Genomic DNA, 25,326 nt, shown 5'->3' with positions numbered 1-25,326 from the left:
GGCTCCCACTGCCTTCCATGGGGGCCCCTCCTTGGCTGTATCCGTTTGTTCGTTCGTCACTCCCATAAGTCCTCTCCGCCCCCCTCCTGGGGCGGGGAGCCCAGAGGCTGGGGGAGGGGGTGGACTTTTGGCCTGTTTCTTTTATTCCCTCCATCTCTTCGTCAACAGCTGCCCGGTGCTCTAGGCTCATTCCTCTGCCCGGACCTTCCGGGAAGCAGAGACCCAGAGAGAGGGCTGACGACAGAAACCGGGAGACAGACCTGGGGTCCACACAGCAGCTGGCCCCCCTTCCTCTCTCCCCAGCCTGCCTTAACACCCCAACTTAGCCAAAACCCCTCAAGTTCTTGCGGGGCTCAGCCCCTCCCCTTCTCTGGGGCCCCCGGCGCCCCTCGGGGCCCTGCATCCCACCATGTCAGTGGCCATGGAGACCTTCGGCTTCTTCATGGCAGCACTGGGGCTGCTGATGCTGGGGGTGACCCTGCCACACAGCTACTGGCGAGTGTCCACCGTGCACGGGAACGTCATCACCACCAATACCATCTTCGAGAACCTCTGGTTTAGCTGTGCCACCGACTCCATGGGAGTCTACAACTGCCGGGAGTTCCCGTCCTTGCTGGCCCTCTCTGGTATGGGGTGGGGAGAGCTCCAGGGGGCAGAGGGTGGCAGGAGGCTGGAGGAGGGAGAGACCCCCAGGGAGGGTGGGTGCTGCCCATGGTCGGGCCTTGGGTGCCAGACTGTCAAGGGAGGCCTGGATCAAGCTGCGGGGAGGGGGGCAGCGCCCTTTCTGGAACTGCGGTAGAGACCTCATCCCACGTGTCCCCCTGCCCTAATGTGACACTCCTAGTGGTTACAAGTGCAGGCACCAGGGTCTGCCTGCTGGGCTCTGTTTACTAGCTCTGTGCCCCAGGCAGGTGATATGTGAGCTTCATTGATCCCATCTGTAGGGTCAGGGTAATAATCGCCCTGGCTCATGGGATGGCCGTGTGTTGGGATAAAGCACACAGAATGTTAACATGGTACGTTAGCGTACGTATGCACACAACCAATTTCAGCATCTTAGCTCTGGCGTGGGAGGGCTGGGGTTTGTGGGGTGAAGAGGATGCCCCATCTTGGGTTCTTGGGGTTGAGACACGTACGAGCCTCAGGCTCCTGCTGGGGCATCGGTCCCACTGCCATGGCGAGTTCTAAAGGGCCCTTTGAAAGGGAGTCTCCCCGAAGCTCTGAGGGTCTGGAAGCAGGTAGGGGATGTACGCGCGCGTGTGCGTGTGTGTGTGTGCTCGGCGTTCTCAGGCAGTGTATTTTTTGAAGTTCTTCGCAGGCTGGAGCCTACAGCTCTTTTGGCCCAGAAAGGTTCTCCCTGGTGGCTGTCGTATCTTCCTGCTTCCTGTTCACCCTATGAGTAGCCCCCCCGGGACTCCCCAGGGGAGTCTCCCTTCAGTCGGCCCCATGCCAGAGACCAAGAGGGGAGGACCAGGTACCCTATGCAGTGTTGCTCCCACGCCCTCCTTGGAGCCATCGTGCTCTTTCCGGTCCCCTACTGCAGGTGCAGGGTAGTGGACAGAACTAAAGCCAACACTGGGTTTGGAACAGGGCTCCACGAAATCCTCCAGGAATGCCAAAGATGCTCTGAGAAGTTAGGGGATCTGGGTGGGTCTCCATGCCCCCACTCTTCCCAGAATCTTCTGAGACAGCAGTAGGGGCTTCATGCTTTCATCCCTCTCCCCAGGACTTACTGTGTGCAAGGCAAGTGCTCCCCAACCCCCAAAGCTCCCTATAAAAGCTGAGTACCCTCTGGGCCAGAAGCCCAGAATGCCGGGTGGCCTGAAGAGACGTTGGAGGCAGCCGACTCAGCAGCCACGGCCATTCCCACCTCCCCCACCCCAACCATACCGTGGCTTGAGGAGGGGCCTTTGCTGTGAGCCTGTCCACCCGAGAAGGGCCCTGCTTGGAACTGCTGACGGAGGGGCAAGAGCATGCTGGTGGGGAAGGGCAGGGGGCCGCTGCCCAGCGCTGGGCGTCATCCGGGCCCCAGACATGGTTCTAGGCTCTTCAGCTGTTCCCTCTCAGCGCTGTCTCCGTGCAGCCTGTTAGTGGCCTCCTCATACCAAAGCTGGGAAGCCCCAAGGACAAGCGTTAACCTGCCCAGAGTCCCACAGGTGGTAGGGGGGCTGGAACCCAGGCTGGCGGCTCCCGAGGGGAGGTCCTATCATTTAATCCCGCCCAGCCCGCGCTCCCTCGGGGCCCATCAGTAATCTCCCCTTGGTCTACCACGGCCACCTGGGGACCCAGGGCCAGGCAAGTCCCAGGTAGAAATGCATGGTGAATGGGTGCGTAGAGGATACGGGGCAGGGGAGAGGGTGGGAACTCCAGAGGGAGTGGCTGGGAGTGAGAACTTTGTCCCTCCTCCCTACCTGCCAACCCCGGGCCACTCCACATCCTCCTGGCAGAGACCCAGCCTTTCCTTCAGCACCAGAGACACTGCCCCACCCAGGGAAAGGGGAGCAAGGTCCTTGGAGTGCTTGGCAACTATCACAGAGAAGGGGGGAGGGGGGACCAGGAAGGAAGGGGGCCATTTCCTTCAGCTTTCAGAAAGGGGAAACTGAGGCACCAAACATAGCTGAGCTAGATGGGCTTGGATGGGTCCTGCGCCCGGGTATCCCACTTTCCCCCGGCGGAAACGGCCCTCGTCCAGTGACCTATAGGCCGCTGCTGCCCCCTACCGGTCGCTTCGGGAGAAAGCTCAGTTCAGGATGACTAGGGCTGTGCCAGGCACCAGGTGGGCCCTAGAGAGAAGCAGGCGCGGGGAAGGGGCTGGAGTACTCAAGTGCAATTTCTGTAATTCACAACAGAGCATGGTGGGGACCTAACAGGCCAGTGGTTCTCAGCTGGGGGTGATTTTGTCCCTCAGGGATCATTTGATAGTGTCTAGACATGTTGCTTGTCCCTCTCGGGACGGATTGCTACCGACATCTAATGAGTAGAGGCCAGCGATGCCGCGGAACATCCCGCAGTGCACAGGGCGGCCCCCAGGACAGAGCACGCTCCGGCCAGGGTCAGCAGTGCCAGGAGCGAGCCTGTCGCGAAGCGCACGGAAGCCAGGTGGGGGGCGGGGAGCAGACGCTGAGACTCCTTGGGGCTGAGGTGAGCTCCTGGGAAGGAGACCGTGTGACCCTTCAGTCGAATAGGGCCTGACGGGGAAGGAGAGGACTTGAGGGCCTTTATGCGCTGAGACCCGAGCAGGGACTGGCTGTAAGGGGCTGGCTCGGTCGTGGAGGGGGAAGGGGCCAGCTGAGGGACCCATGGCTGCGCCCCACCTCCCCAGGGTACATCCAGGCCTGCCGGGCGCTCATGATCACCGCCATCTTCCTGGGCTTCCTGGGCCTCTTCCTAGGCATGGTGGGGCTGCGCTGCGTGAACATTGGGAGCATGGAGCGCTCCCGGAAGGCCAAGCTGGCGGCCGCTGCGGGGGCCCTACACATATTGGCTGGTAATTGGGGGAAGGTGGTGGGTGTGCCCTGCGTTGTGGTGGGGGGTTGAGAGTGGTGGCAGCGGACCCGGGGTTCCCTGTCCTCTCCAGCTCGCCACTGCGGGTGTGTGTCTCACCTTCCCCATTGCACTGACACCTGCCTTCCCTGCTCAGCAGTTCCCCTCCCCCTGCTCACCCGGCCTCACTCATGCTCACCAAAATCCCTCAGCTACAAATCAGTCCATCAGCAATGTTTCTTGAGCCCCCACTAGGAGCCAGGCATGAGTGAGGTGTGAGAGGGACCCCAAAGGTGAGTGAGCGTCTGCCCCTCTCCCCCCCCCACCCCCCCACCCCCCAGCCCCGGCAGAGCTTACAGCCCGGCCCGGAAGACCAGAGTTGGGGGAATACATGCAAACCCACTGCACACAGTAACAACACCGGGCGACAGGCCATCTCTTTTCAGTCTGTGAGGTAGGGTGGGTCTTGCCCTCTTCTCTAGATGTGGAAACAGGCTCAGAAAACTCCGGTGACTTACTGGAGGAGCCCCCAGAGAGGGGTGAGGCTGGTCCTGCAGTCCAGGGGTCTCCCTGGCCTCAGGCCTTCACTGCACTGAGTGGCAAAGGCATGTCACAGGCTCTGGGGGCTTTGGGAGGCCGAAGGAACGGGCGTCAGGGCAGGCTGCGCCGGGCCATTGCTGGGGCAGCTGGATTCCCCAGGACGGGTAGGATTTGGTTGGGGCAGATTCCGAGTGAGGCAACTAGGTGATCAAGATGCGGGGCGGGTCGCGATAAAGAACGGGCCAAGGGCAGAACGTGGGAGACTAGACATGAAAGAGGGGCTGCGCTTGGGACCCTAGGAGACAGAAAGGTCAGGAGCTAGGGAGGGAGTGCAACTTGCTCTTGGACTTGCGCTACCCCCTCCTCCTCCCCCTCTGCCGGGCCTGGGGCTCGAGCGTGACCCTCCTCTCCCTCCCCAGGTTTCTGCGGGATGGTGGCCATCTCCTGGTACGCCTTCAACATCACCCAGGAATTTTTCGACCCCGTGTATGCAGGGACCAAGTGAGTGTGGGAGCCCCGCCCTGGGGGGCTGTGGGTGGGACTCGGCCGGCCGAGCTAGCGCTGCCCCGCCCCGTTCCTGTCCCCAGGTACGAGCTGGGCCCTGCCCTCTACCTGGGCTGGAGCGCCTCCCTGCTCGCCATCCTGGGCGGCTTCTGCCTCGGCTCCAGCTGCTGCCGCTCTCCCGACGCGGCCCCGGCCCCCAGGTAAGGGCGGCGTGCGGCGGCGGCAGCGGCGGCGGGGAGGGGGGGGGCTCCCCTCCGCTGACCCAGGCCTCTCTGAACCAGGCTCCCCTACGAGGCCTCCGCGGTGCGGTCCCCCGGCCTCACTGACCGCCTGCGCCCCGCGGCCTCGGACGAAGGCGACAGCACCTTTGGCAAGTACGGGAAGAACGCTTACGTGTAGGACGCCAGTGGACCCCATTCCCCTCCCACTGCCCCCAGCGGAGAGCGGCCCCCCAACCCCGGGCTGCAGGCCACGTCCCGACTCCGCCCCGTGGCCGGAAGCCACGCCCAGATCTGACCGCGCCTCCGGCCCCGCCTCCCACCCCGGCCCCGCCTCTTTCGTCTGGCCAAGAACCCGCCTCCTGAGAACTCACCTCGGACTCCTGGGGCAGGACCTTCTGGGTCTGGGCGCTGGTTGGTTAAGGGGGCGGAGGCGTCCCCGACCGTTTGTATTCTGTATAAATACATGCATAAATAAATTTGTACTATGAACTGTTCAGGGATGGAGGGTGTCATGAAGTGGCTGGCCAAGCAACGGGTGGCTGGGGTGGCCCCCAGGGCCATCTCAGTCTTGGACCCCAGGCTGTCACCTGTCCCTCTCTTTATCACCTTTGGACTGTCTCTTCCGAAAAAAAGAGGAGGGGTTGCAAATGATTTCAAGAGTGTGGCACTCATAATTACTGACAAGAGTCATCAAGGAGCGCATACAGGAAGACCCACCTCTGGGAAACTGAAAGGGGCAGAGATATCTCCCCGGCCAGCCTGAGCTAACAAGTCCCTCTTGACGCTCGACCTTTCTCAAGGAGACAGCTGACCTTGAGCAGAGTTCCTTAAGCTGTGCCTAAGAGTGGACGTCACAAATTGACAGCCCTTTGAAATTGTGTGTCAAATCAACCAGGCCTCCCGTAGGCAGATTTTTCTGGGGAAAGATTCAACGACTTCCAGAAAAGTCTCTGAACAGCTCTTCCCAGAGGCTTGCATCCCTGTGGGGTGTGTGTGTGTGACTCAATGGTGTCCAACTCAGACAGCACTGACTGGGTTGTGGGCTGCTTGGAACAGGCCCAGTGGGAGACAGGAAAATGAAGCCATAAGAGAGGCCTGGCATCCAATGAAAGGAGAGGGACAAGGGCTCTAACCCGGTACCCAGCCTCGGCAGTGCTGACCTGATGACTGGTTAGTCACTGGGGGTGGCCTGGGTTCTGGACTCACCCCTTCTTCCTTTCTCTTTCATCCTACCCACTCCCCTGCACTGACGGTCCCCCGGGATGGAGAGACACCCACATCTGCATTCTAACTGGGCCCTCTCTCCCAAGCCTCAGAAGTACACGCACCCCCTGTGTGTTTTCCCCAGGCTGGCAAATTCACCAACTTCATCGCTCTCCCCCCAGCCGGTTCCTGTCATTCCTGTGACCAGCACAGTCGACCCCTGAGTCACACAGCTCCACAATGTCAAGCATCTCAGGCTCTCCCTTCATTTCCCCTCCGCCACCTCCCCCAGGTCCCGTGGATTCCCCCTCCTCAGTGTTCTTCACATCCACTTATTTCGCTCCTTTCACTGCCTTCGCCAGGTCAGGCCCTCATCGTCTCCTGCTCAGGATAGGGTTCCCCCAGTTGAGCTTCTCATCCGTCTTTCTAATCCTGTCCACATTCCTCTCGTGGAGCGCCAAGCATTGTGCTGCCTTAGCAGGTCCCTAGTGCCTCAGGAGAAAAGCCCAGGACCATTAAGGCCTCGATACACTGCCCTAGCCCTCCTTTCTGTGCCCCGTCCCTCCTCTTCCTCCGTACAACCGTGCTCTCCTAGCGAACTGGGGCGGCTCACTGGCCTTGGGAACACACTGGCACTGGGGCGTCCCATGGGTCTCCCCAGAAGCTGTTAAGGGGGTTCCTGGTCAAGAAGTTTGCTGAAGTCTGTATATCCTTTTCCCCCTCACTCTCTGCTCCCATAAAGTTACGTGGCCAAGTGGAGAGTCAGTGTGGAAGGGACTGCACGACAGCATGGGCCCTAGTGTCACGGTCTTACCCATCTACTGTGCCAAGGACTGGCCCATGGGGTTTGCTTTGTTAGCAAACCCATAGCGGGTTTCTCTCTCAAAAATGAGACCTACCCCTTAAGAAGGGTCTTACGACTCTGAGAGGCCATCAGAGTTCCTCAGGGACGCCTGTATCCTGCGTGCCCCCCGTCCCGCCGTGAAGAAGAACAAAAGCCAATTACATCTCCTGACACCACCCAGTGCACTTCTGACCCCAACTTCCACCTGCCCCCCGCCCCACAGCTTCTACCTCCTTTCCCAGAGCCCAGCCTGCCTCTTCTCACCCCTTCCCCGCTCTCAGGAAAGCTAACACAAGCCAGCCTCCACACTTGAGCAATTAAGTACTCGCCTTAACACGGGCACTAGGTTAAGTTTTGACATCTTCCGTCCCTCCTGCATAGTCATTTGGCTATTAGGAGCTATCAACCCACTTACCCTTTTAAACAATACTTATTTCCTTCTTTGCTATAAGCTAGTGTGGCGCCAAGACACGGCTCCTGCCCTCAAAGAACTCACAAGCTAAGAGCCGAGAGAAATGTAAACAGCGGGTTGCCGGGTTAGGTGCTCGGCCTACGGCGAGGAATGTCCAGTCTTCGGAGGAACAGGCTGTCACAAGGCTCGACAACAAACTGCTGGAGGTCTTAGGCAATCATGTCAACGGCTACCACTGACTGAGAACTTTCCGAATGCCAGGCACTGGGCTGGGCGCACTGTCCCATTTAATCCTCCCACTATCGGGGTGGTGGCTCTAAGAAAGAGTGACCTGTAAGCGACCTGTCCGAGCTATGCAGTTAGGAAACAGTAGGACCAGTAGGACCAGGATTTGCCCAAGACTGAAGACACACCTGGCCTGCTTCGCAGAATTCTGGCCTTTCCAAACTAATTCAACCAAATTCAACTCTCATTGAGGGCCGTAGGAGTGAGCCCCCAGGCTCTAGAATCAACCTCTTCTGCCCCCTGTGCACCCAGGAGGCTGTGCTGCTCCCTCACTGGACACTGGGACCACCCTCTACACGCTTTTGGCACCCTGTTCATTTCCTAGAGACCCGGTGTCTCCCAAGGTAGAGACCAATCTCCCCAGCACGTAGGAAGCTGGCGAGAACTGTTCAAGGCTTTCCTTGTTTTAAGTGGGGGTCCAGAGACCCTTCCTAGAGAATGTCAATGGAGGACTCCTGGAGCCCCTTGGCGTCAGAGCAACGAGGAGCCCGTGGGTCTGGCTCTGTCCTATCAAGGTCAGCTGGCAAGTCTGAGTGTGTCACCGAGTAGGCAAATCTTACACCAGGCAGAATCTACGTGATTCTTTTTGTTACAGCAAAATATGGAACAAAGCCAGCGGATTTAGGAAATGAACCAAAGAGATCGTGCCCAGTGCAAATCTGACAGGAAGTCCAATGCAGGTGACCACAGCGAAGTGCTGATGGCGTTTCTCAGCCAAGACATAGTCTTTTATTCCCCTCCCTTCTTTCCTTCCTTCCTTCCTTTTTTTTTTTTTTTTTTTTTTCTGTTTTCTTGCTTGCATGTACTTCCTGATGGAGAGGAAAACTGAAAGTTTAGGACCCAGGAAAGTTTCCCTTCACGGGAGAGACAATAAATTTAGGCCAGAAGTCGGAAGCCAGCAAACCGGACTCCTGGTGTCCCAGTTACTAGTGCTGCGTAATAACCATCCCAAGACGCAGTGGCATGAACCACTTGATTATACACAGGGATGCTATAGGTCAGGCATCTGGGGCGTAGCAGAGCTGGCTTGTGTCTGCTCCGTGATGTTGAGGACACGGCCAGAAGCCTCCAACGGCTGAGGGTGATCTGATGCTTGGCGGCCAGAGTCATCTGGAGGGCTCTTCACTCCCATGAGGGAAGCCTGGGCTGGGGTGGCGTGAGGGCCTGACTCGGCTGGCTCTGGTGGCGGGGGCACCTGCGTGTGGCTTCCCCGTGCAAGCCGGGTGCCTCGTAGCGCGGCAGCTTCAGGATGGCTGGATTTCTCACACGGTGATGGAGGCATCCAGAAGGACAATTTTCCTAGTTGACAAGGCAGAAGCTTCCCTACCTTTTACTACCCATCCTTGAATGTCACATGGTCTCAATTCTGCCACCCTCTACTGGTTGAAGCAGTCACAATTCTGCCCCAATCCCGGGGGAAGGGGACAAAGACCCTACCTTTTGATGAACGGACAGTCAGAAAATGTACAGCCATCTTTTAAAACCACCAACTGGGGACTGTCCCCAAACCGTGTCCTCACCATCAGACTTGGAGCTGTCCCCAACACCACTGACCCAACCTCAAGTCTCCAGAGAAAGGGCAAGGAAGACACTGGGAACATTTGGGCCAGCTGTTGTAAAGCCCCAAAAGGGGGGAGAAGAGCCCATGAAGGTGCCTAACATGGAATTTGCTGGATCCCATTAATATCTTATTGAGGTCATTTTTTCAACAAGTACAACAAATACGTCCTAAGCATCTGCTTTGCTATGTTCGAGCAGGGTACAGGGCCTTAAGACAGCAACTCCAAGGGGCTTTACGAGCTCATAGCTTGCAGTCCACTTAGAGGAGGCTGAGTGTAAGAAGCTTTAATACCACGTAAGAATTACAGCATCCGGAGCCCCCTGGGTGGTTCAGTCGGTTAAGTGTCCGACTTCCACTAGGTCATGATCTCAGGGTCCTCAGATCGAGCCCTGTGTCGGGCTCTAAGCTCAGCAGGGAGTCTGCTTCTCCCTCTGCCCCTTCCCATGCTCATTCTCTCTCTCAAATAAATAAATAAATAAAATCTTAAAAAAAAAAAAGAAAAGAATTACAGCATCCAGGGCCACCAAGAACAGAGGCCTCTATATCGTGAATTCCCCCATGCTTCCCAGAAATTTCTGGGTTTTCTCTGATACTAATAGTTTCACACGCTGCAGTCCCCGGTAAGAACAGCCTCCTTGGGACAACTGCTCCTCAGACCGGCGGCACCAAGGACAAGGGTCGCTCTCTCCATTGGGTTAAAGACCAGAGGACGAAGCCAGGGCTGGCTCCTTCCACAGTATCGTTCTACCCCCGTCCCCAAAGCTCACTCTACTTCCCTGTCACCCAGTCCTGGCGGCACTCAAGTGATACTCAGAAGAACTAGAGAAACAAAAAGCAAAAGCAAACGCACTCAATAAATCACCAAAAAATGACAACAAGCGGCAGCCAACAAATGCAGAGACGGGCGATGCAGGAGAATGGGATAAAACCTTCCACGGTCAGACAGGCAGACCGTGGGAGGGGTGACTGACAGATAGAAGGAGAAGCCACAGAGCAGTGAGTAGGACAGGAGACCTGTGACCAAACAGGCTCCTCCTGGTGTGAAACCTTTTATTACAACAGCACGCTGAGGGCCCAGCCCACTTCCCTGCACACAGTCCCTGGGAGTAAGGAGTAAGACTGCTCTTCCCTGGCAGGTCGGACCCAGCTCTGTTGGGCGAGCGAACGGCCCCTCTCTCGGTCCAGAAGAGCACCTGTCCCTTTGGCCAGGCCCTCTCCGAGGCTGGGGTGACGCGCAGAAGGCCCTCTCCTCCGGGGACGCCCAGGCTCACACAGTCCACTTCAAGCACCTGCAGGCAGAGGAAGGCCAGGATGAGGAGGTCTGGGGGCCCTCGGGGCTACAAGGGAGAGGATGTGGGCGTCGGGGAGAGGGGAGAGGAGGGGGTGCTCCGAGCTCACCTGGTCTCCTGGTGGGTTCCCAGGCAGCGCACGGTGCAGTACCGGGCGCCGCAGCTGACACACGTGTAGGGGGAGGGGAAGCCGCAGACGGCACAAAAGGGGCGCTGGGGCCGGGCCGGGGGTCCTGCACAGGCTGTCAGGTAGTTGGGGCCCTCGGCCACACTCAGGTTCTGCTGAGACAAGGGGAAGGGTCCACAACGCCCTGCCCACCCACGTACCAAACACCCACCCCGGACCAGGACCTCTACGGGCTCGTTTCTTCCCCGTGGGCCCTCCCAGCCGCTGGGCCGGCCCCCCCCTCACCTGCTCCTCCAACAAGGCCTGAAAGTTCTTTCGGAAGCGAAGTTTAAAATGATCGCCTCGAGTTTTCTTCTTTTTCTTTCCTACAAAGGAAGGGCAATTACGGTTTACCCCCTGAACGACGAGGGGGTTAGGGGCGCCAACCTCCTCCACACAGTTAGAAATCTGTGTGTAATTTTCAGCTCCCCCAAAACAACTCCAAATAGCCTACTGTTGACCAGAAGCCTTACTGATAACAATAAACAGGCAGTTCACACAAATTGTATTCGTTATATGTATTACAGACTGTATTCTTACAACAAAGCTAGAGAAAACAAAGTATTAAGAAAATCGTAAGGGAGGGGCGCCTGGGTGGCTCAGTCGTTAAGGATCCTGGGATCGAGCCCGCATCGGGCTCCCTGCTCGGCTGGGAGCCTGCTTCTCCCTCTCCCACTCCCTCCGCTTGTGTTCCCTCTCTCGCTGTCTCTCTCTCTGTCAAATAAATAAAATCTTTAAAAAAAAAAAAAAAAAGAAAAGAAAATCCTAAGGGAGAGAAACGACATTTATAGGACAGGACTACAAAAACCCACGTACAAGCGGACCTGCACAGTTCAAACCCGTGCTGTTCAAACGTCAAGTGCAGTTACTTGGCACATGCCAAGAAAAGCCCCATCTTTCTCTGCACCCTCATTCCCGACACCCATGAGTCCACTTCCTGCCCACGTGCTCCCCTGGGTTCCGAGTCGGCCTCTTCCTCCCACGTGTGTCCCTCCCCTCACTTCTCCAACCAGCACCTACACGCATCTCATGCTCCCCTAAGGCTCTGTGTCAGAGCTGGAAGGGCTCTGGGAGCTCAGCTCCTCCCTGTGCTGTATTCTCCATCTGCTAGAGGAAGCAGAGGCAGGGAGGGGAGAGCGGCTGGCTCAGCGCCGCAGGAGCCAGTCCCGGGCAGAGCCAGAGGAGCTCCCCTGTCACCTGCCCACCCCCCAGCCCGATGTCCTTCTACAGTCCTGAGCTGGGCAGACTCCTCCCACTTCCTCCCGCCCTTCCTCCCCCTCCACCCGCCTCACCGGTGTCTGCATCATCATCAAACTGAGGCAGCCTTTTGCCGAGCTGGGGGAGTCCCGCATGGGGGTCGTCCTGGAAGTTGTCGTTCTCCAAGGCCTCGAGCTGCCTGTTGATGCGGCGCTGTCGCGCGGCCCTGTCTAGCACCCGCCGCTGTCCAGGGTCCTGGGAGCGAACTGGATGGGGCAGAGCCAGAATCACGGGGGCACAGGAGGAGAGAAGCTAGGGTGGCCTCAGCCTTTCCTCCCAATCCCCAGACCCAACCAACGAAATGCCTCCTGGAGACCTCTCACAGCTGGCAGAAATCACACAACCACGCAGATGGGGACCACGATACACTCTGGGCTTCCTGCCTCCACTGGGACTTTAATGCATCCCGCCTTCATCCTCAGCAACCCCATTTCCTGCCACAAAGGACACGGGCCACATGTAGAGAAGCTCATCTTTCAGCCCACCCTCAAATATAAATGTATGGGCACCCACCTTCCCTCTGTTCCAAGTGGATGCACCCCCACACACACCAAGTCCCACTGCTAAACCCGACCCTTCACCTCCAACTCGAGTCCTTCCCTCCCTCCTGCATCTTCAACCCCTCTTCCCCCACAGGTATTTTCCTTTCACTGGAAAAACCTGCCAAACTCCCACATGTCAACCCAACATCACAGTGACTCATCTTTGAGAGAATGATCCATGGGATGTTTCATTTCTTCATCTCCCATCCACTCCTCAACCCCCAGCAAACTGACTCCCATTCAGTGGAAACCATTCACATTCAGGACCCCGGTGACCTCAAAAGGCCAAATCCAGTGTGTATTTCTACAATCCTCCTTTTAAGACACCTTGAGACTGTACCGATTATTTCCCTTGGGTGGAAAGAATGCTCTCATTTGCTTCCTTGACATGACTTCAGGTTTTCCTTATGGTTATAGACACTCAATGAATATGTGTTTTTTTAAAAGATTTTATTTATTTATTTGACAGAGAGAGACCCAGCGAGAGAGGGAATGCAAGCAGGGGCAGTGGGAGAGGGAGAAGCAGGCTTGCCGTGGAGCAGGGAGCCGGATGCAGGGCTCGATCCCAGAACCCTGAGATCATGACCTGAGCCGAAGGCAGACGCTTAACAACTGAGCTACCCAGGCGCCCCCGAATATGCGTTTAATAAAGAGATATTTTGTGCAGAATTAACAGACCCCAGTGAACAACTGGAATGGTAATAAGAGAGAAGTTTAAAACGGTGAGGTCAGCAGGTGATTTCCTACAGCTGACTGAACAGCCAACAGTTGTGGGGCTCAGGAGAAAGTTCAAAATTGACAGCACCACTTTTGGTGTCATTCGCTTTTGGGTGAGAGTTAGAGCCCCATGTTTGGGGTTTAAATCCCAGGAAGAGTAAAAAGATTGAGAAAGAGATGGGGACAGCCCTCTTCTTAGCAGGGAGAGAGTAGGCCACATGAGAGGCTTAGAAGAGTAGCCAGAGATGGCCCCACTGACACTGTAGCTCAAAATTTAAAATCTTCCCATCCAAGTCCGCTTCTCGTCCTGTACACTCTTTAAGTAAATGGAACCATCTACACAGACATCCTAAGCGAGAAACCCAGGAGTTATTTTAAACCTCTCTCTTTATCTCTCTTTATCAGGGTCTGATAATTCTACACAAAATATCTCTTTATTCATTCAAGAAATACTCACTGAGTGCCTGTAATCATAATAATAGCATCTACACTAAGCTCTTTGTGTAAGAGCTTTAACCCTTTATCAACCTTATGAGAGAGAGATTATCATCCCCAGCTTACTGAAGTTCAAAGGTTAAGAAGCGTGTCCAAAGCTCACATAGCTAGTACGTGGTTGGTCAGAATTCTGATCCAGAACTGCCCAGCTCTGGATCCCTGCATACTGCCTCCCCTCCAAGTGCCCGGCAGTGCGCTAGGCCCCGGGAATACAGGAGCTTACAGTCAGGTGGGGAATACAAATGATCAAATAAACACGCAGAGTACAGCACAGTATATGCTCGCACAAGGAAGTACAAAGTGCTATAGAGCACATGCCAGAAACACCTAACTTGGCCTTGGTGTAGTCAGAAGATTTTCCAGAGGAAAGAAAGTCTAGGTTGAGATCTGACTGAGGAATAGATGTTAGCTTGGTTGGGGAAGAGGGAAGGGTGTGTCAGGCCTTTGTACCAGCATGAGAGAAAGCTTGGATGGGAGACCATGGTACCTTCAATAAATTATAAAGCTCAGAAGGGCTGCTATATAAAGTATGCTGGGGTGGGGTGGGGGGAGACTGTGGATATAATGTCAGGCAGACCATTAAAAATCTTACCTTTAAGTATCTAAAGGAATTTGGATTTGGAGATTTACAGTGAGAAAAACGGAGATCCAGCAAAGAGTCCTTTTAAGAAAGGACTGACATGATTGGAGGGCGCCTGGGTGGCTCAGTTGGTTAAGCGACTGCCTACAGCTCAGGTCATGATCCTGGAGTCCCGGGATCCAGTCCCGCATTGGGCTACCTGCTCAGCAGGAAGTCTGCTTCTCCCTCTCCCGCTCCCCCCTCTTGTGCTCTCTCTCTCACTCTCTCTCTCTCAAATAAATAAATTAAAAATCTTTAAAAAAAAAAAAAAGAAAGGACTGACATGATTGGATTGATTAAAATCAATCTGGCTGAGTGTTCCACCCACATCTCTTCTTGGTGGGGGGAGGGGGGGACTAAACTACTCCATCCTTCCCTAACTGGCCTTCCAGCCTCTACACCTGTGCTGTACAATAAGGTTGCCACTACTCTCACGTGGTCATTCAAATTCGATGTAGATTAAGTAAGATTAAATAAAATGTAAAATTCAGTTCCTCGGTGGCACTAGCCACATTTCACATGCTCAAAAGCCACATGTGGCTAAAGCCTGCCATGCTAAACAGTGCTGATTAAGACCATTCCTACCATTCTAGAAAGTTCCACCGTACAGTGCTGCTCCGTACTGAAGCCAGAACTGCCTTTCTAAAAGATATATCTGTCTCGGTTATGCCCCTGCCTTAAAAGAGCCGTTGGTGGTTCTCCACAGAACTGAAACTCTCCGGCTGTGTACAGAATGCCTTTCAAGTGCACCCCTCCCCAGCCCTCCAGACTCTCCTACTATTCCTCCACAAGCCCCGAACTGTGAACGTGGCTTCCTAAGCGACTTGCTTTTTCTCGCTCTCCTGCCTTTGCACGCGCGGTTCACGCTGCCGGGAATGAGCCTCGGCGCACCTGCACTGAGCGAAACCGTGACTCGACTTTCAAGATTCAATCCAAGCATTTTTTTCTCCCTCCAAGCCTTCCCTGTCCCCTCGGTCCCAGAAGCCAAGTTAGGTGCCACTCCTCCCCGCGCCCAGGAGCTATGCACCCCTCTGCCGTCGCACGTATCACTCTGAAATGCAGGCAGGCCTGCGTGTCTGTCCCCCTCCCAGAGAGCCAGCTTCTGGATGATGGGGACCTTTTTCCTCTCTCCATCCCCAGCGCAGGCATGGAGCGGGCATCAATACAACATGAATGGATGGCCTAAGGGGCTACCCCGACGCCAGGACCCGAGGGCGGGGGAAGGGATTAAGATTAATAACTGGGTGAGAACCCCCTAGGCCAGGGTCGGGTCTGGGAGGAGGTAGGGGGCCAACCTCCCAGGGGCTCACATACCCGAAGTTTTCTTCTCCACCATTTCCACAACACAGCTGACGGAAGAGCCTACTGCGCACGCGCGCTAAACCACCCGCTGCGGGAGGGGGTGACATCACTTCCGGAAGCGCGCGCGCAGAGTAATCCCAATGGAATTCCTATGCGTCCGCATTTTACGTGGTGTTGCCCAGGAGACGAGGAAGCTTTCCGCCATATTTTATAGGGGCAAAACCACTTCCGGCCTGAGTGTAGTTGTGTATTTTGTGGGACCCCCGAAATGGATCACTTTAAAGAGGTGGTGCCAGTGGTCTTTTGAGAAATGTCATTTTCCTCTCGTGCTTCTGAAGATGCCACCATCACAAAGGCAACCCCTGGAGTTTCTCCCGGGGGAGGTAGAGATGATGGGCTGGACTACCAAAGTGGGCAGGCTTGAGTGGGCAATCCGAGAGGCCCCCGGGGACCCTCTGCCGAAACCTCAACCCCCACGCCCCTGGGGCCGCTGACTCCTCGGCCTTCTCCCTCCTTGCCGCCCGCTCCTCCGCTCGTCTCCGCTCTGCGCGCCCCCACCGCCGAGCTCTCCCAGCCTTCCGCCCCGCAGCTCCGTGCAGGGGTGTGGCAAAGACCCGCCTCCGCATCCCGCCCGACCTGCAGGGGGTCACTTCCCCTCTCCGGGTTTCAGTTTCCTCATGTGTCAGGAGGCGCTGCGCCGGGCTGGCTCTCACCAAAGTCCTCGGCTCCGGATCGCTGGCCCGAGCCCCCGCCCCTCCCCCGCTTCCCGGCCGGGCGCCCCCTCAGCTGGCTCCGCGCAGCCCGCGCGCTCACGCCCGGGGACAATCCTCGCCTTGTCTGCGGCGCCCGCTTCTCGAGTTCTCAGTAGCCTCGGGCTACGCCTTTTTTCCAGGGCGGCGCCCTATCCCTGCTCCTCCTCGCGGCTGGCCGCACTGCAGCCCCCGTCCCTCTTCCCAGAGCCCCTCCCCGGAGTTGGGATCTCGGCGCACGGCCCCAGAGCCCTGCGGGCCTGTGTGCCGTCTCCGCCCGCTCCCCGCCATGGCCGCCTCCGGCCCGGGACTCCGGCTCCTGCTGGGGCTCCTGCTGCTGCTGCAGCCGCCGCCTGCGATCTCGGCCTCCGACCGTCCCCGGGGCAGCGACCCGGTCAACCCAGGTGAGAGCCCCGGGAGCGCCGACTGGGTGCCGGGTTTGCGTGCCTGCCCGCGGGGCCGGGGAAGGGGTCGCGGCCTGGAGGGGGTGGCCAGCCTCTCCCACGCCGTGCGCCCCCCACCGGGCGAATCACGCGGCCCCCCCCACCCTGGGCTGGGATTTCCAGGCTGCCATGTGAACTGACCCCGAATTCCTGGGTGTTACTCCCATCCAGCTCTCCACTGGGGCCAAAGTTCCCCTGGTGGCGAAGAGTTTAAGAGAGAATCGGAAAAAAAGAGGACAGGAGCAGAGTCGGAGGGAGGGCAAGGGGGTCTGCGGTGAGCGGAGCGCGGGGGGCGGTGAGCTGGGTTGAGTGGGTCCCGAGCGCCAATTCCCGGCTGGTGACAGAAAAGCTGCTGGTGATCACGGTGGCCACAGCCGAGACGGAAGGATACCGGCGTTTCCTGCGGTCCGCGGAGTTCTTCAACTACACAGTGCGGGTGAGGAGAGGAGGGGCGGGAGGAGAGGAGGGGCGGGAGGAGTGGGCTGAGGGCTGGATGCCTGGGGCCCCACGGTGAGCCTGGTCAGGAGGGCCCAGCCCGCCGGCTGATGGCGGGTCTCCCCGACAGACCCTGGGCCTGGGAGAGGAGTGGCGAGGGGGTGATGTGGCCCGAACGGTTGGTGGAGGACAGAAGGTCAGGTGGCTGAAGAAGGAGATGGGGAAATACGCAGACCGGGAGGATATGGTCATCATGTTTGTGGACAGGTAAAGGGGCTGCGGATGCGGAGCAGGGGGAGGGGCAAGCAGGAGGAGGGGGTGAGGAGCCCGAGGTTCCTCGTGGCGCGTCCTGTTCACGCCCCCTCTTCCTCACCCAGCTACGACGTGATTCTGGCTGGCAGCCCCTCGGAGCTGCTGAAGAAGTTCGTCCAGAGTGGCAGCCGCCTGCTCTTCTCTGCGGAGGGCTTCTGCTGGCCCGAGTGGGGCCTGGCAGAGCAGTACCCTGAGGTGGGCACGGGGAAGCGCTTCCTCAACTCTGGTGGTGAGTGGCAGAGTGCCCAAGGCGGGGGGGGGGGGGGGGGGCAAGAGTGGTGGGGCATGGAGCATTCCAGGGGCCCGAGGACTAGAGAGGGGGAGTGGGAACGGGTCCCTGGGACCCCGAGAGTCTTGGAGTCACCACCCGCCCACCCCGACAGGATTCATTGGCTTTGCCCCCACCGTCCACCAAGTCGTCCGCCAGTGGAAGTACAAGGATGACGATGATGACCAGCTGTTCTATACGCGACTCTACCTGGACCCTGGGCTTAGGGTAGGGAGCAGCGGTGGAGGGGGCACTTGCAACTCCATGCGGGCTGAAGGGCAGATGAGGGGAATGGGGCTTTAGGGGGGCTGTAGAAAGAGTGGGAAATGATGGCCCACCCCATCTCATCCCATCCAGGAGAAACTCAGCCTCAATCTGGATCATAAATCCCGGATCTTTCAGAACCTCAATGGGGCTTTAGGTGAGGAAAAAGGGCTCTACTTCTGTGATTTTATTTAACACAACAATCCTACAAAGGGAGGGCCACCTGTTGCGGGGGAGGACAATGCCTCCCTGAGGGACTGGTGACTTGCCCAGGTCACCCGGGTAGTAGGGTGGAGCTCCCCAGGGTGGCGGGAGTCTGGTCAGTACCCTCAGGAGAGAGACGGGGGCCGTTCCCCGCCCCCTGGAGCCACAGTCCTTCATCCTCTAGAGAAGGATGGGCTCCCCGCCCCACTCCATATTTAGAAGCATCTGTTGCTTGGCAGCTTTGAGAGGAAAAGAGTCTAAAGCTGGGCTTTTCTTCCCCAGATGAGGTGGTTTTAAAGTTTGATCGGAATCGTGTGCGCATCCGGAATGTGGCCTATGACACACTTCCCGTCGTGGTCCATGGGAACGGTCCCACTAAGGTGCTCCAATGGTTTATACCCTCAGCCCCCCCACCCCTCCCCCAGTCAGACCTGGCCCCCGCCTCTGCATACCTCTAGCCCTTCCAAGCAGCCAGTCCTCCCCAGCCCCAGCGGCAGAGGTGCCTGGAGACGTTCTAAGTGTTCATCTCTCCCCTCCCTGCCCTGTCCCCTGCCTGTCCACCTGACCCTCTTGACCTCTGCTGCTGGACTCCTTTGCTTCCTCCTCTCACTGCCTCTCCCAACAGCTCCAGCTGAATTACCTGGGAAACTATGTCCCTAATGGCTGGACTCCCCAGGGAGGCTGTGGGTTCTGCGGCCGGGACCGGAGGACACTCCCGGGGGGGCAGGTGAGGAGGGGTGCTGGAGGGGCGGGGGGGGGGGCGTGGGCAGGACCAGGTACTGAGGCAGAGGGTGCAGGGAGAGCATGCTGGGCAGCAGCACACGGGCCAGAGCTCCTGGGGACTCCCAACCTGGCAGGGTGGTGGAGGACACACCAGTTTGGGGGCCTGGGCTGTCCTCTGAGCCCCATCATGTCGTATCTTCCAGCCTCCCCCCCGGGTGCTTCTGGCTGTGTTTGTAGAACAACCTACCCCGTTCCTGCCCCGCTTCCTGCAGCGGCTGTTCCTCCTGGACTACCCCCCCGACAGGGTCACCCTCTTCCTGCATAACAATGTGAGAAACCCCAGCAGCCTCTCCCTTGTGCGCCCTCCCAGGGGACTCTGCCCCTGCCCCGACTGGAACTGCCACCCACCCAGACTCCTTCCTACACCCTTTCTCTCACCACCTTCCCCCTCCTGGGCCTCGGGCGCCATCTTTTCTGCCCTCTCCACCCCCCTCCCTCTCCCCCCCATCTCCAGGAGGTGTACCACGAGCCCCACATTGCAGACTCCTGGCCACAGCTCCAGGACCACTTCTCAGCTGTGAAGCTGGTGGGGCCAGAGGAGGCCCTGACGCCAGGCGAGGCCAGGGACATGGCCATGTGAGTGAGCACTGGGCGGGGAGGACGGGTGAGGGCCGAGGGGTGCTGCCAGCCACTGCACCCAATCCCTTCCCTCTCCATGTGCCATGCAGCCTGGGTCAGCCTCCACGGGGGCGCCCCCCAGCCAGGAGAACCTCGGGGTCTGGGGGAAGCAAGCACACCCCCCCTCCCCCCGTAGTCTTCCTCCTCTCCTCCTGGTGCTTCTACCCGCTTTCTTCTTCCCCTCCTCTGCAGGTTGGGGGGGGGGCGTTCTCCTACCTGCCACACAGTCCCCTCCTCCCCCCGCCTGCTCCTGTTTTAGCTCCTCTGTTCATTGATCTGTCACCTCCAGGGACACTTGTCGGCAGGACCCGGAGTGCGACTTCTACTTCAGCCTGGATGCTGACGCTGTCATCACCAACCAGCAGACCCTGCGCATCCTCATCGAAGAGAACAGGTCGCTTGCCCGGCTCGGCCAGAGGGTCCCCAGATAGTCTCGGGGGAGTCCCCACCTCCTTCCCGGGCCCAGGGCTCACCCCTGCCCCGCCCTCACCTCTGCCTGTCCACAGGAAGGTGATAGCGCCCATGCTGTCCCGGCACGGGAAGCTGTGGTCCAACTTCTGGGGAGCCCTGAGCCCCGACGAGTACTATGCCCGCTCGGAGGACTACGTGGAGCTGGTGCAGCGGAAGCGAGTGTGAGTCCTGCCGGGGGGCGCAGCCCCTCTCCTCCAGCCCGGGCCCGCAGACGCCTGCGCGCCCCCCCCGCCCCCCCCACGCCCGAGGCCCCCCCAGTCGCAAGGGCACAGCTGTGGAGCTGGGCTGACAGTGCAGCCAGCCTGAGGTGTTGTGACAGGGAAGCCGGTGGACCTTCTGGCTTGGAGAGTGGGGGTGCCCTGAGGGTGGGGGAAGGGGCTCCTGGGTTGAATTGGGCAGCCTTGGGGGAGGGTCACCTACCTAGCTGACGCCAGTGTGGGTGCCTCCAGGGGCGTGTGGAATGTGCCCTATGTAGCCCAGGCGTACATGATCCGTGGTGAGACCCTGAGGACAGAGCTGCCCCAGAGGGAGGTGTTCTCGGGCAGCGACACTGACCCAGACATGGCCTTCTGTAAGAGCCTGCGGGACAAGGTGAGTGGGGCCTGGGCGCCCGAAGCCAGGGTGCTGGGAAGCAGCCAGCCGTGTCTCCTTACACCCCCCCCCACCCTGCCCGCCAGGGCATCTTCCTCCACCTCAGCAATCAGCACGAATTTGGCCGCCTCCTGGCCACTTCCCGGTATGATACCGACCATCTGCACCCTGACCTCTGGCAGATCTTCGACAACCCCCTGGTGAGTGCCTGACGTCTTGCTCAGAGAACGGGACATGCCCTTCACTATAGGAGGGCGCACGCACGCATGTCCTCGCTCTCAGGCTCTGCTCCTGCCTGGGGAGAGGCGGTCGTGGTCGTGGTGCTGGGGCTTCCTGGGTGGGACCGGAGGGAGTGAAGAGGGCACACACCAAGGTGCGCACCCCTCCCCATCCTCCCCCAGGACTGGAAGGAGCAGTACATTCATGAGAACTACAGCCGGGCCCTTGAAGGGGAGGGGCTTGTGGAGCAGGTGAGCCGCGAGCAGGACCCCTGACCGCCCTGGTGGCCACCGCCCCTGAGTCCACTGGCTGGATTAGTGGTTCCCAAACTGACTTCCCTCAGACAGATAAAGGGAAAGGCCGAGCAGATAGGCCTTCGGCTCCCCACCCTGCCGCTAATCAGAGCGATCCTTTCTTGTTTATTGGGCCTATTAGTGTTGTGGGTGAAATGACAGTTTTGTAAAGAAGCCCCAAACCTGGGGTTCTGGCACCTTCCTGCCTTCTGTGCCGGGTCCCCTGCACCGCTCCCACCTTCTCCGGCCCCACCTTTCCTGGCCCATCCCCATGCTCAGATCCCCGTTCCTCCAGCTTCTCCCATCTCCCGGCTTCTCTTTCTGCTCCCTGCTTTCGCTCCCCTGGGTTGGCTGCCTGTCTCCTCTGGAGAGGTCTGCAAACATCCCCCAGCCCTGTTGTTCTTCCTCTGTCGGTCCTCAGCCGTGCCCAGATGTGTACTGGTTCCCGCTGCTGTCCGACCAGATGTGCGACGAGCTGGTAGAGGAAATGGAGCATTACGGCCAGTGGTCAGGAGGCCGGCACGAGGTGAGAGGGGCCGGGGCAGGGGAGGAGGCGAGGGCCACCGGGCGAGGGAGGTGCGGCTGTGATGGAGGGGAATGGAATCAAGAGAGTGGGAGCAGAGAAGGGGACCCCCGGGGGGGACCCACAGGGGGCACAATTGCGTGTGTGTGCATGTGCCTTCATTCAGGAACTCCTTCCTGGGGCACGCAGGTCCCAGACACTGGCTACTGACCTAGGCGATGTGGCACGTTGAGCTGTCCTGGTCGAGCCCTGCCCTCCGGCCCCTCACCCGCTAGAGTCAGTAACAATAGCCCCGCTCCTGAAGGCTGACGGGCAGCCCAGATGCTGTGGGAGTCACAGGAGGGGCTTTGGCCCAGACGTGGGGGGACCGAGGGGCTTCACAGAAGAGGTGACATCTTCAGGGCCAGGGGGAGTGAGTCAGGCTAAGTGGTCGAGGCTGCCAGACCTGGGTCACACAAGCTTTCAGGCCTGAGAGCGAGAGGAGGGGGAAGCTGGCGCAGCCCTGTTGGGGCTCAGTGCCCACCGCCCACAGGACTCGAGGCTGGCGGGAGGCTACGAGAACGTGCCCACCGTGGACATCCACATGAAGCAGGTGGGCTATGAGGACCAGTGGCTGCAGCTGCTGAGGACATATGTGGGACCCATGACAGAGAGCCTGTTCCCAGGCTACCACACCAAGGTGGGCCGCCGCCCCTGCTACCCTGCCTCTACCTTCCCACACCTGGGTCCTGGCTGGAAGTCTCCCCATGGCGCCGTTTCAGCCCCCGTAGCATCCGGAGCCTCGTGGAAAGGGCTTCTGCAGGAGGGCAGCCGGGAGGAGTTAGCAGAGAAACCCCCGCGGCCCTCCCCCTACCACCCTCCTCAGAAGGCCCCCGGGACCTCACGGCCGTCCCTCCAGTGTCTCCTGTCACGTCCCCACAGACCCGGGCAGTGATGAACTTCGTGGTCCGCTACCGGCCAGACGAGCAGCCTGCTCTGCGGCCCCATCACGACTCGTCCACCTTCACTCTCAACGTGGCCCTCAACCACAAGGGCCTGGATTATGAGGTGAGCCCCGAGCGCCCTCCCGCGTCAGGGCACCAGCAGGGCCCCTCCACACGTGCACGCGTGCGCACATGCACGCACCTGAGCCCCCGGGACTTTGCTGTCCTGCCCCCTGATGACCCCTACACACCCTTCAGTCACCCGCCCTGCCCCACGGCACGTCCTCTTCACGTTTCTAGTTACTTCGAAGGTGCCATCTCCTGGACCTCTTCCAGGCTGTGTGCCTTGCCGCGCCCCCCCGTGCCTCCCTTGTGTGCCGACACCCCAAAACCCCGTGCCTGCCTCTCTCCCCACTGTGGCAGCCAGCCCCCCAGCCCCCTGTCTGCTCACTGTCCACTTCCGTTCCCCTGTCCTCTTCCAGGGAGGCGGCTGTCGCTTCTTGCGCTATGACTGCATCGTCTCGTCCCCGCGGAAGGGCTGGGGCCTCCTGCACCCCGGCCGCCTCACCCACTACCACGAGGGGCTGCCCACTACTCGGGGCACTCGCTACATCATGGTGTCCTTTGTCGACCCGTGACACTCAACCACTCTGCCAAACCTTCCCCGCCGTTGTGCCTTCCTGCGCCCCCCTCCTTGGAGATGGGGGTCTGTCTGGCGCCTCCCTTCCTGAGTGGATGTTCGGCGTGCCTGGGACTGAATGTGTCGCCTCCCCCCCCAACACACGGCCCTCTCAGGAAGCTCCTGGAGCCCCCTTGCCCCTCCCCACAGTCCCCAAAGATTCATGGGGAGAAGGCTTCTGGGGCTCCCCATACAATAAATTATTGTTTCTCAGCCTCCCTCCCAATAAAGGAGGATTTGTAACTAGTGAGTCCGTGTCCGTCTTTCCCCTCCCCGCTGACCTCGTATCCCTCCTGCCCCCAGAGTGGAGGGAAGACCTGGAGCTACTCCAAAGAAAAAGAACAGAGAGGAAAAGGCAGAAAGCACATGGTAGAGCAGCGTGGGAACCGAGAAGCTTCCCTGGATCCCATTTCTCACTCTGCTGTATTGCCTAGGGGTTGGGGGGGGAGCCTGAGAAGGGCCAGGCACCGAGGGCTTCACTTAGATTCAGGTGAAAGCCCACCCTGGCCTCCCCCAGCCTCTTCTCCCTGGCGTTTTCTCATCCCTTGAGGGCATCTTCTTCCTTGCATGAAGCAAGGGGGTGGCAGAGCCCTGAGCTGGCCTCTGGGGACAGTGCTAAGGGAAGGGAGGCCCCCTGGAAGCATGTGTTCCAAGGGAAGACACAGGGGGCTTCTGGGACCCAAGCTTTTAGTCAGGGAGGATCAGGAAAAGGGAAGCCTTGGAGGGTCATCCCAAGAAAGCTTCCTGGAAGAGGGGAATGGAAAGTAGCCTTGAAAAAGAGGTGAGACCTCCTGAGAGTTGATGTCTTCCAGCTTCTGGGGGGCCATCAAGCCCTTGCTAAGCCAGCGAAACCCCTGGAGGCACCCTGAGGACCTCAGGCCATGTTCCTTTAGCTTGATCCTTCGCAGGTCCTAGCACCAGCCTACCTTCCTGAATGTCTCTCCCAACTGGTCCCCTGCAGAAGCCTTTTGAAAACCAAATGGGCCCATTTGCTGGTCCTTGGACATTTCTTGCCTCCAACACCTCACGTGCAATCCACCCCTTTCTTGCTATTGCCCGGACTCCCAGGAAAACCTCCTCTGTGAAGCCTTCCTTCCTGACAGGTGGGACTGGTCCCCCTTCCGTGTGGACTGAGCATCTCTCTGGCCAGACTTTTCAGTGCATCTCACCCGGTCTCCCTGCGGATGGAAGTGGGCTGAGCAGGGACAGGAGACATTACTTCCTGGGGTGGGGCGAGGGGCAACCCACAGGAGAGTAAAGCAGGGGGCAGGACAGAAAGGGTGAGCCAGCCTGAGTGGCATTGGACGCTGCCTCATCCTGTCTCCTACCATGCTCATTTACTGAGCATCCCTCACCTGCTGGGCACCTGTCACAGGGTTAGGGTTGATGAGAACAACAGCTGTCTTCTTGTGGCTCACAGCTGGGGGTAGACCTTAGCCAGAAAATCACCACGAAGGAGGGAACATGGGAAAGTATTTTATGCCAGGAGAGAATGGGACAGAAGATGTATGTCAGACTTGCCTAAAGAAGTGACATTCCCTGACCCGGAGAGGGTCCACGGCTCTGGCCCGTGTTGGGGAGGGCCCCGGCCATGTGAGGACTGGTCCCTGCATACTTGGAGGGTGTGCCCTTTTGGGCTGGCCAATTGCTGGCCTTTCTGGCCATTCCTGCTGGAATGTCTCCCCACAGAAGCCTAAGTTACTCCTTAGGGGCCAGACCAGGGCAAAAAGGGGTTTCTAGCTGCTCTCACTTGTGTGGGGAGCCCTGCCATTCGTGGTACATACCACCCTGGCAACACCCCATTTCCCCAGACCTCTGCCAGCCAGCTCTTCAGAGGCCCCTCAGAGGCCCAAGGTCCTGACCTCCGCAAGGTCCACACACCCTCACTCCCAGGCTCCTGGCCACGCCCCTGGGCATTTCTGTTTGGTCCTATTGGTCACAACCCTGTGAGCTCGGGCAGTCGTTAACCCTTTCTTGCTGGGGCTCACAAGGGTACAGGGTTCAGGTCAGCAAAGGGGGTGGACACAGGAGCCAAACCAGGGCCAAGGGTCAGGGCCAGCGGGTTGGACCACAGGGAGTGTACTTAAGAGCCCACAGTGGTCCCTATGGGA

The 25,326-nt window shown here is 58.8% G+C and overlaps 3 protein-coding genes across 7 annotated transcripts; 2 read left to right on the top strand and 1 right to left on the bottom strand.

Annotated features, from left to right (window-relative positions):
- Window positions 1-185: 185 nt before the first annotated feature.
- CLDN15 (claudin 15) lies at window positions 186-5,242 on the top strand. 3 transcript variants are annotated; one of them, XM_078074416.1, is made up of 5 exons: window positions 186-626; window positions 3,392-3,487; window positions 4,443-4,524; window positions 4,611-4,727; window positions 4,809-5,242. In XM_078074416.1, exons 1-5 carry the CDS (start codon window positions 410-412, stop codon window positions 4,924-4,926), a joined length of 630 nt encoding a protein of 209 aa, XP_077930542.1. In that variant the 5' UTR covers window positions 186-409; the 3' UTR covers window positions 4,927-5,242. The 3 variants fall into 3 exon arrangements, with proteins under 3 accessions (XP_077930542.1, XP_035934723.1, XP_077930543.1); XM_036078830.2 differs by having other exon boundaries at window positions 3,323-3,487; XM_078074417.1 differs by lacking the exon at window positions 4,611-4,727 and having other exon boundaries at window positions 3,323-3,487.
- Window positions 5,243-10,050: 4,808 nt separating this feature from the next.
- On the bottom strand, window positions 10,051-15,601 carry ZNHIT1 (zinc finger HIT-type containing 1). The gene is made up of 5 exons (XM_036078828.2): window positions 15,453-15,601; window positions 11,801-11,971; window positions 10,755-10,834; window positions 10,452-10,621; window positions 10,051-10,342 (listed from the first exon to the last, which is right to left on the bottom strand). The coding sequence occupies exons 1-5, from the start codon at window positions 15,472-15,474 to the stop codon at window positions 10,321-10,323; spliced, it is 465 nt and encodes a 154-aa protein (XP_035934721.1). The 5' UTR covers window positions 15,475-15,601; the 3' UTR covers window positions 10,051-10,320.
- Window positions 15,602-16,044: 443 nt separating this feature from the next.
- On the top strand, window positions 16,045-24,858 carry PLOD3 (procollagen-lysine,2-oxoglutarate 5-dioxygenase 3). Of its 3 annotated transcripts, none has more exons than XM_036078820.2 (19): window positions 16,049-16,593; window positions 16,977-17,068; window positions 17,198-17,334; window positions 17,445-17,608; window positions 17,763-17,875; window positions 18,005-18,068; window positions 18,398-18,495; window positions 18,741-18,842; window positions 19,042-19,167; window positions 19,353-19,474; window positions 19,806-19,910; window positions 20,023-20,148; window positions 20,437-20,578; window positions 20,665-20,778; window positions 20,980-21,048; window positions 21,512-21,616; window positions 22,146-22,292; window positions 22,535-22,660; window positions 23,519-24,856. In XM_036078820.2, exons 1-19 carry the CDS (start codon window positions 16,479-16,481, stop codon window positions 23,762-23,764), a joined length of 2,313 nt encoding a protein of 770 aa, XP_035934713.2. In that variant the 5' UTR covers window positions 16,049-16,478; the 3' UTR covers window positions 23,765-24,856. The 3 variants fall into 3 exon arrangements, with proteins under 3 accessions (XP_035934714.2, XP_035934713.2, XP_035934715.2); XM_036078822.2 differs by lacking the exon at window positions 23,519-24,856 and adding an exon at window positions 23,019-23,458 and having other exon boundaries at window positions 16,069-16,593; XM_036078821.2 differs by lacking the exon at window positions 20,980-21,048 and having other exon boundaries at window positions 16,045-16,593; window positions 23,519-24,858.
- Window positions 24,859-25,326: the final 468 nt, after the last annotated feature.

The sequence above is a fragment of the Halichoerus grypus genome, chromosome 6 (assembly GCF_964656455.1).
Source record: "Halichoerus grypus chromosome 6, mHalGry1.hap1.1, whole genome shotgun sequence".
NCBI classification, from domain to species: Eukaryota; Metazoa; Chordata; class Mammalia; order Carnivora; family Phocidae; genus Halichoerus; species Halichoerus grypus.
Note: the sequence above shows the minus strand (reverse complement) of the source record. Positions and strands in the feature narration are given on the sequence as shown.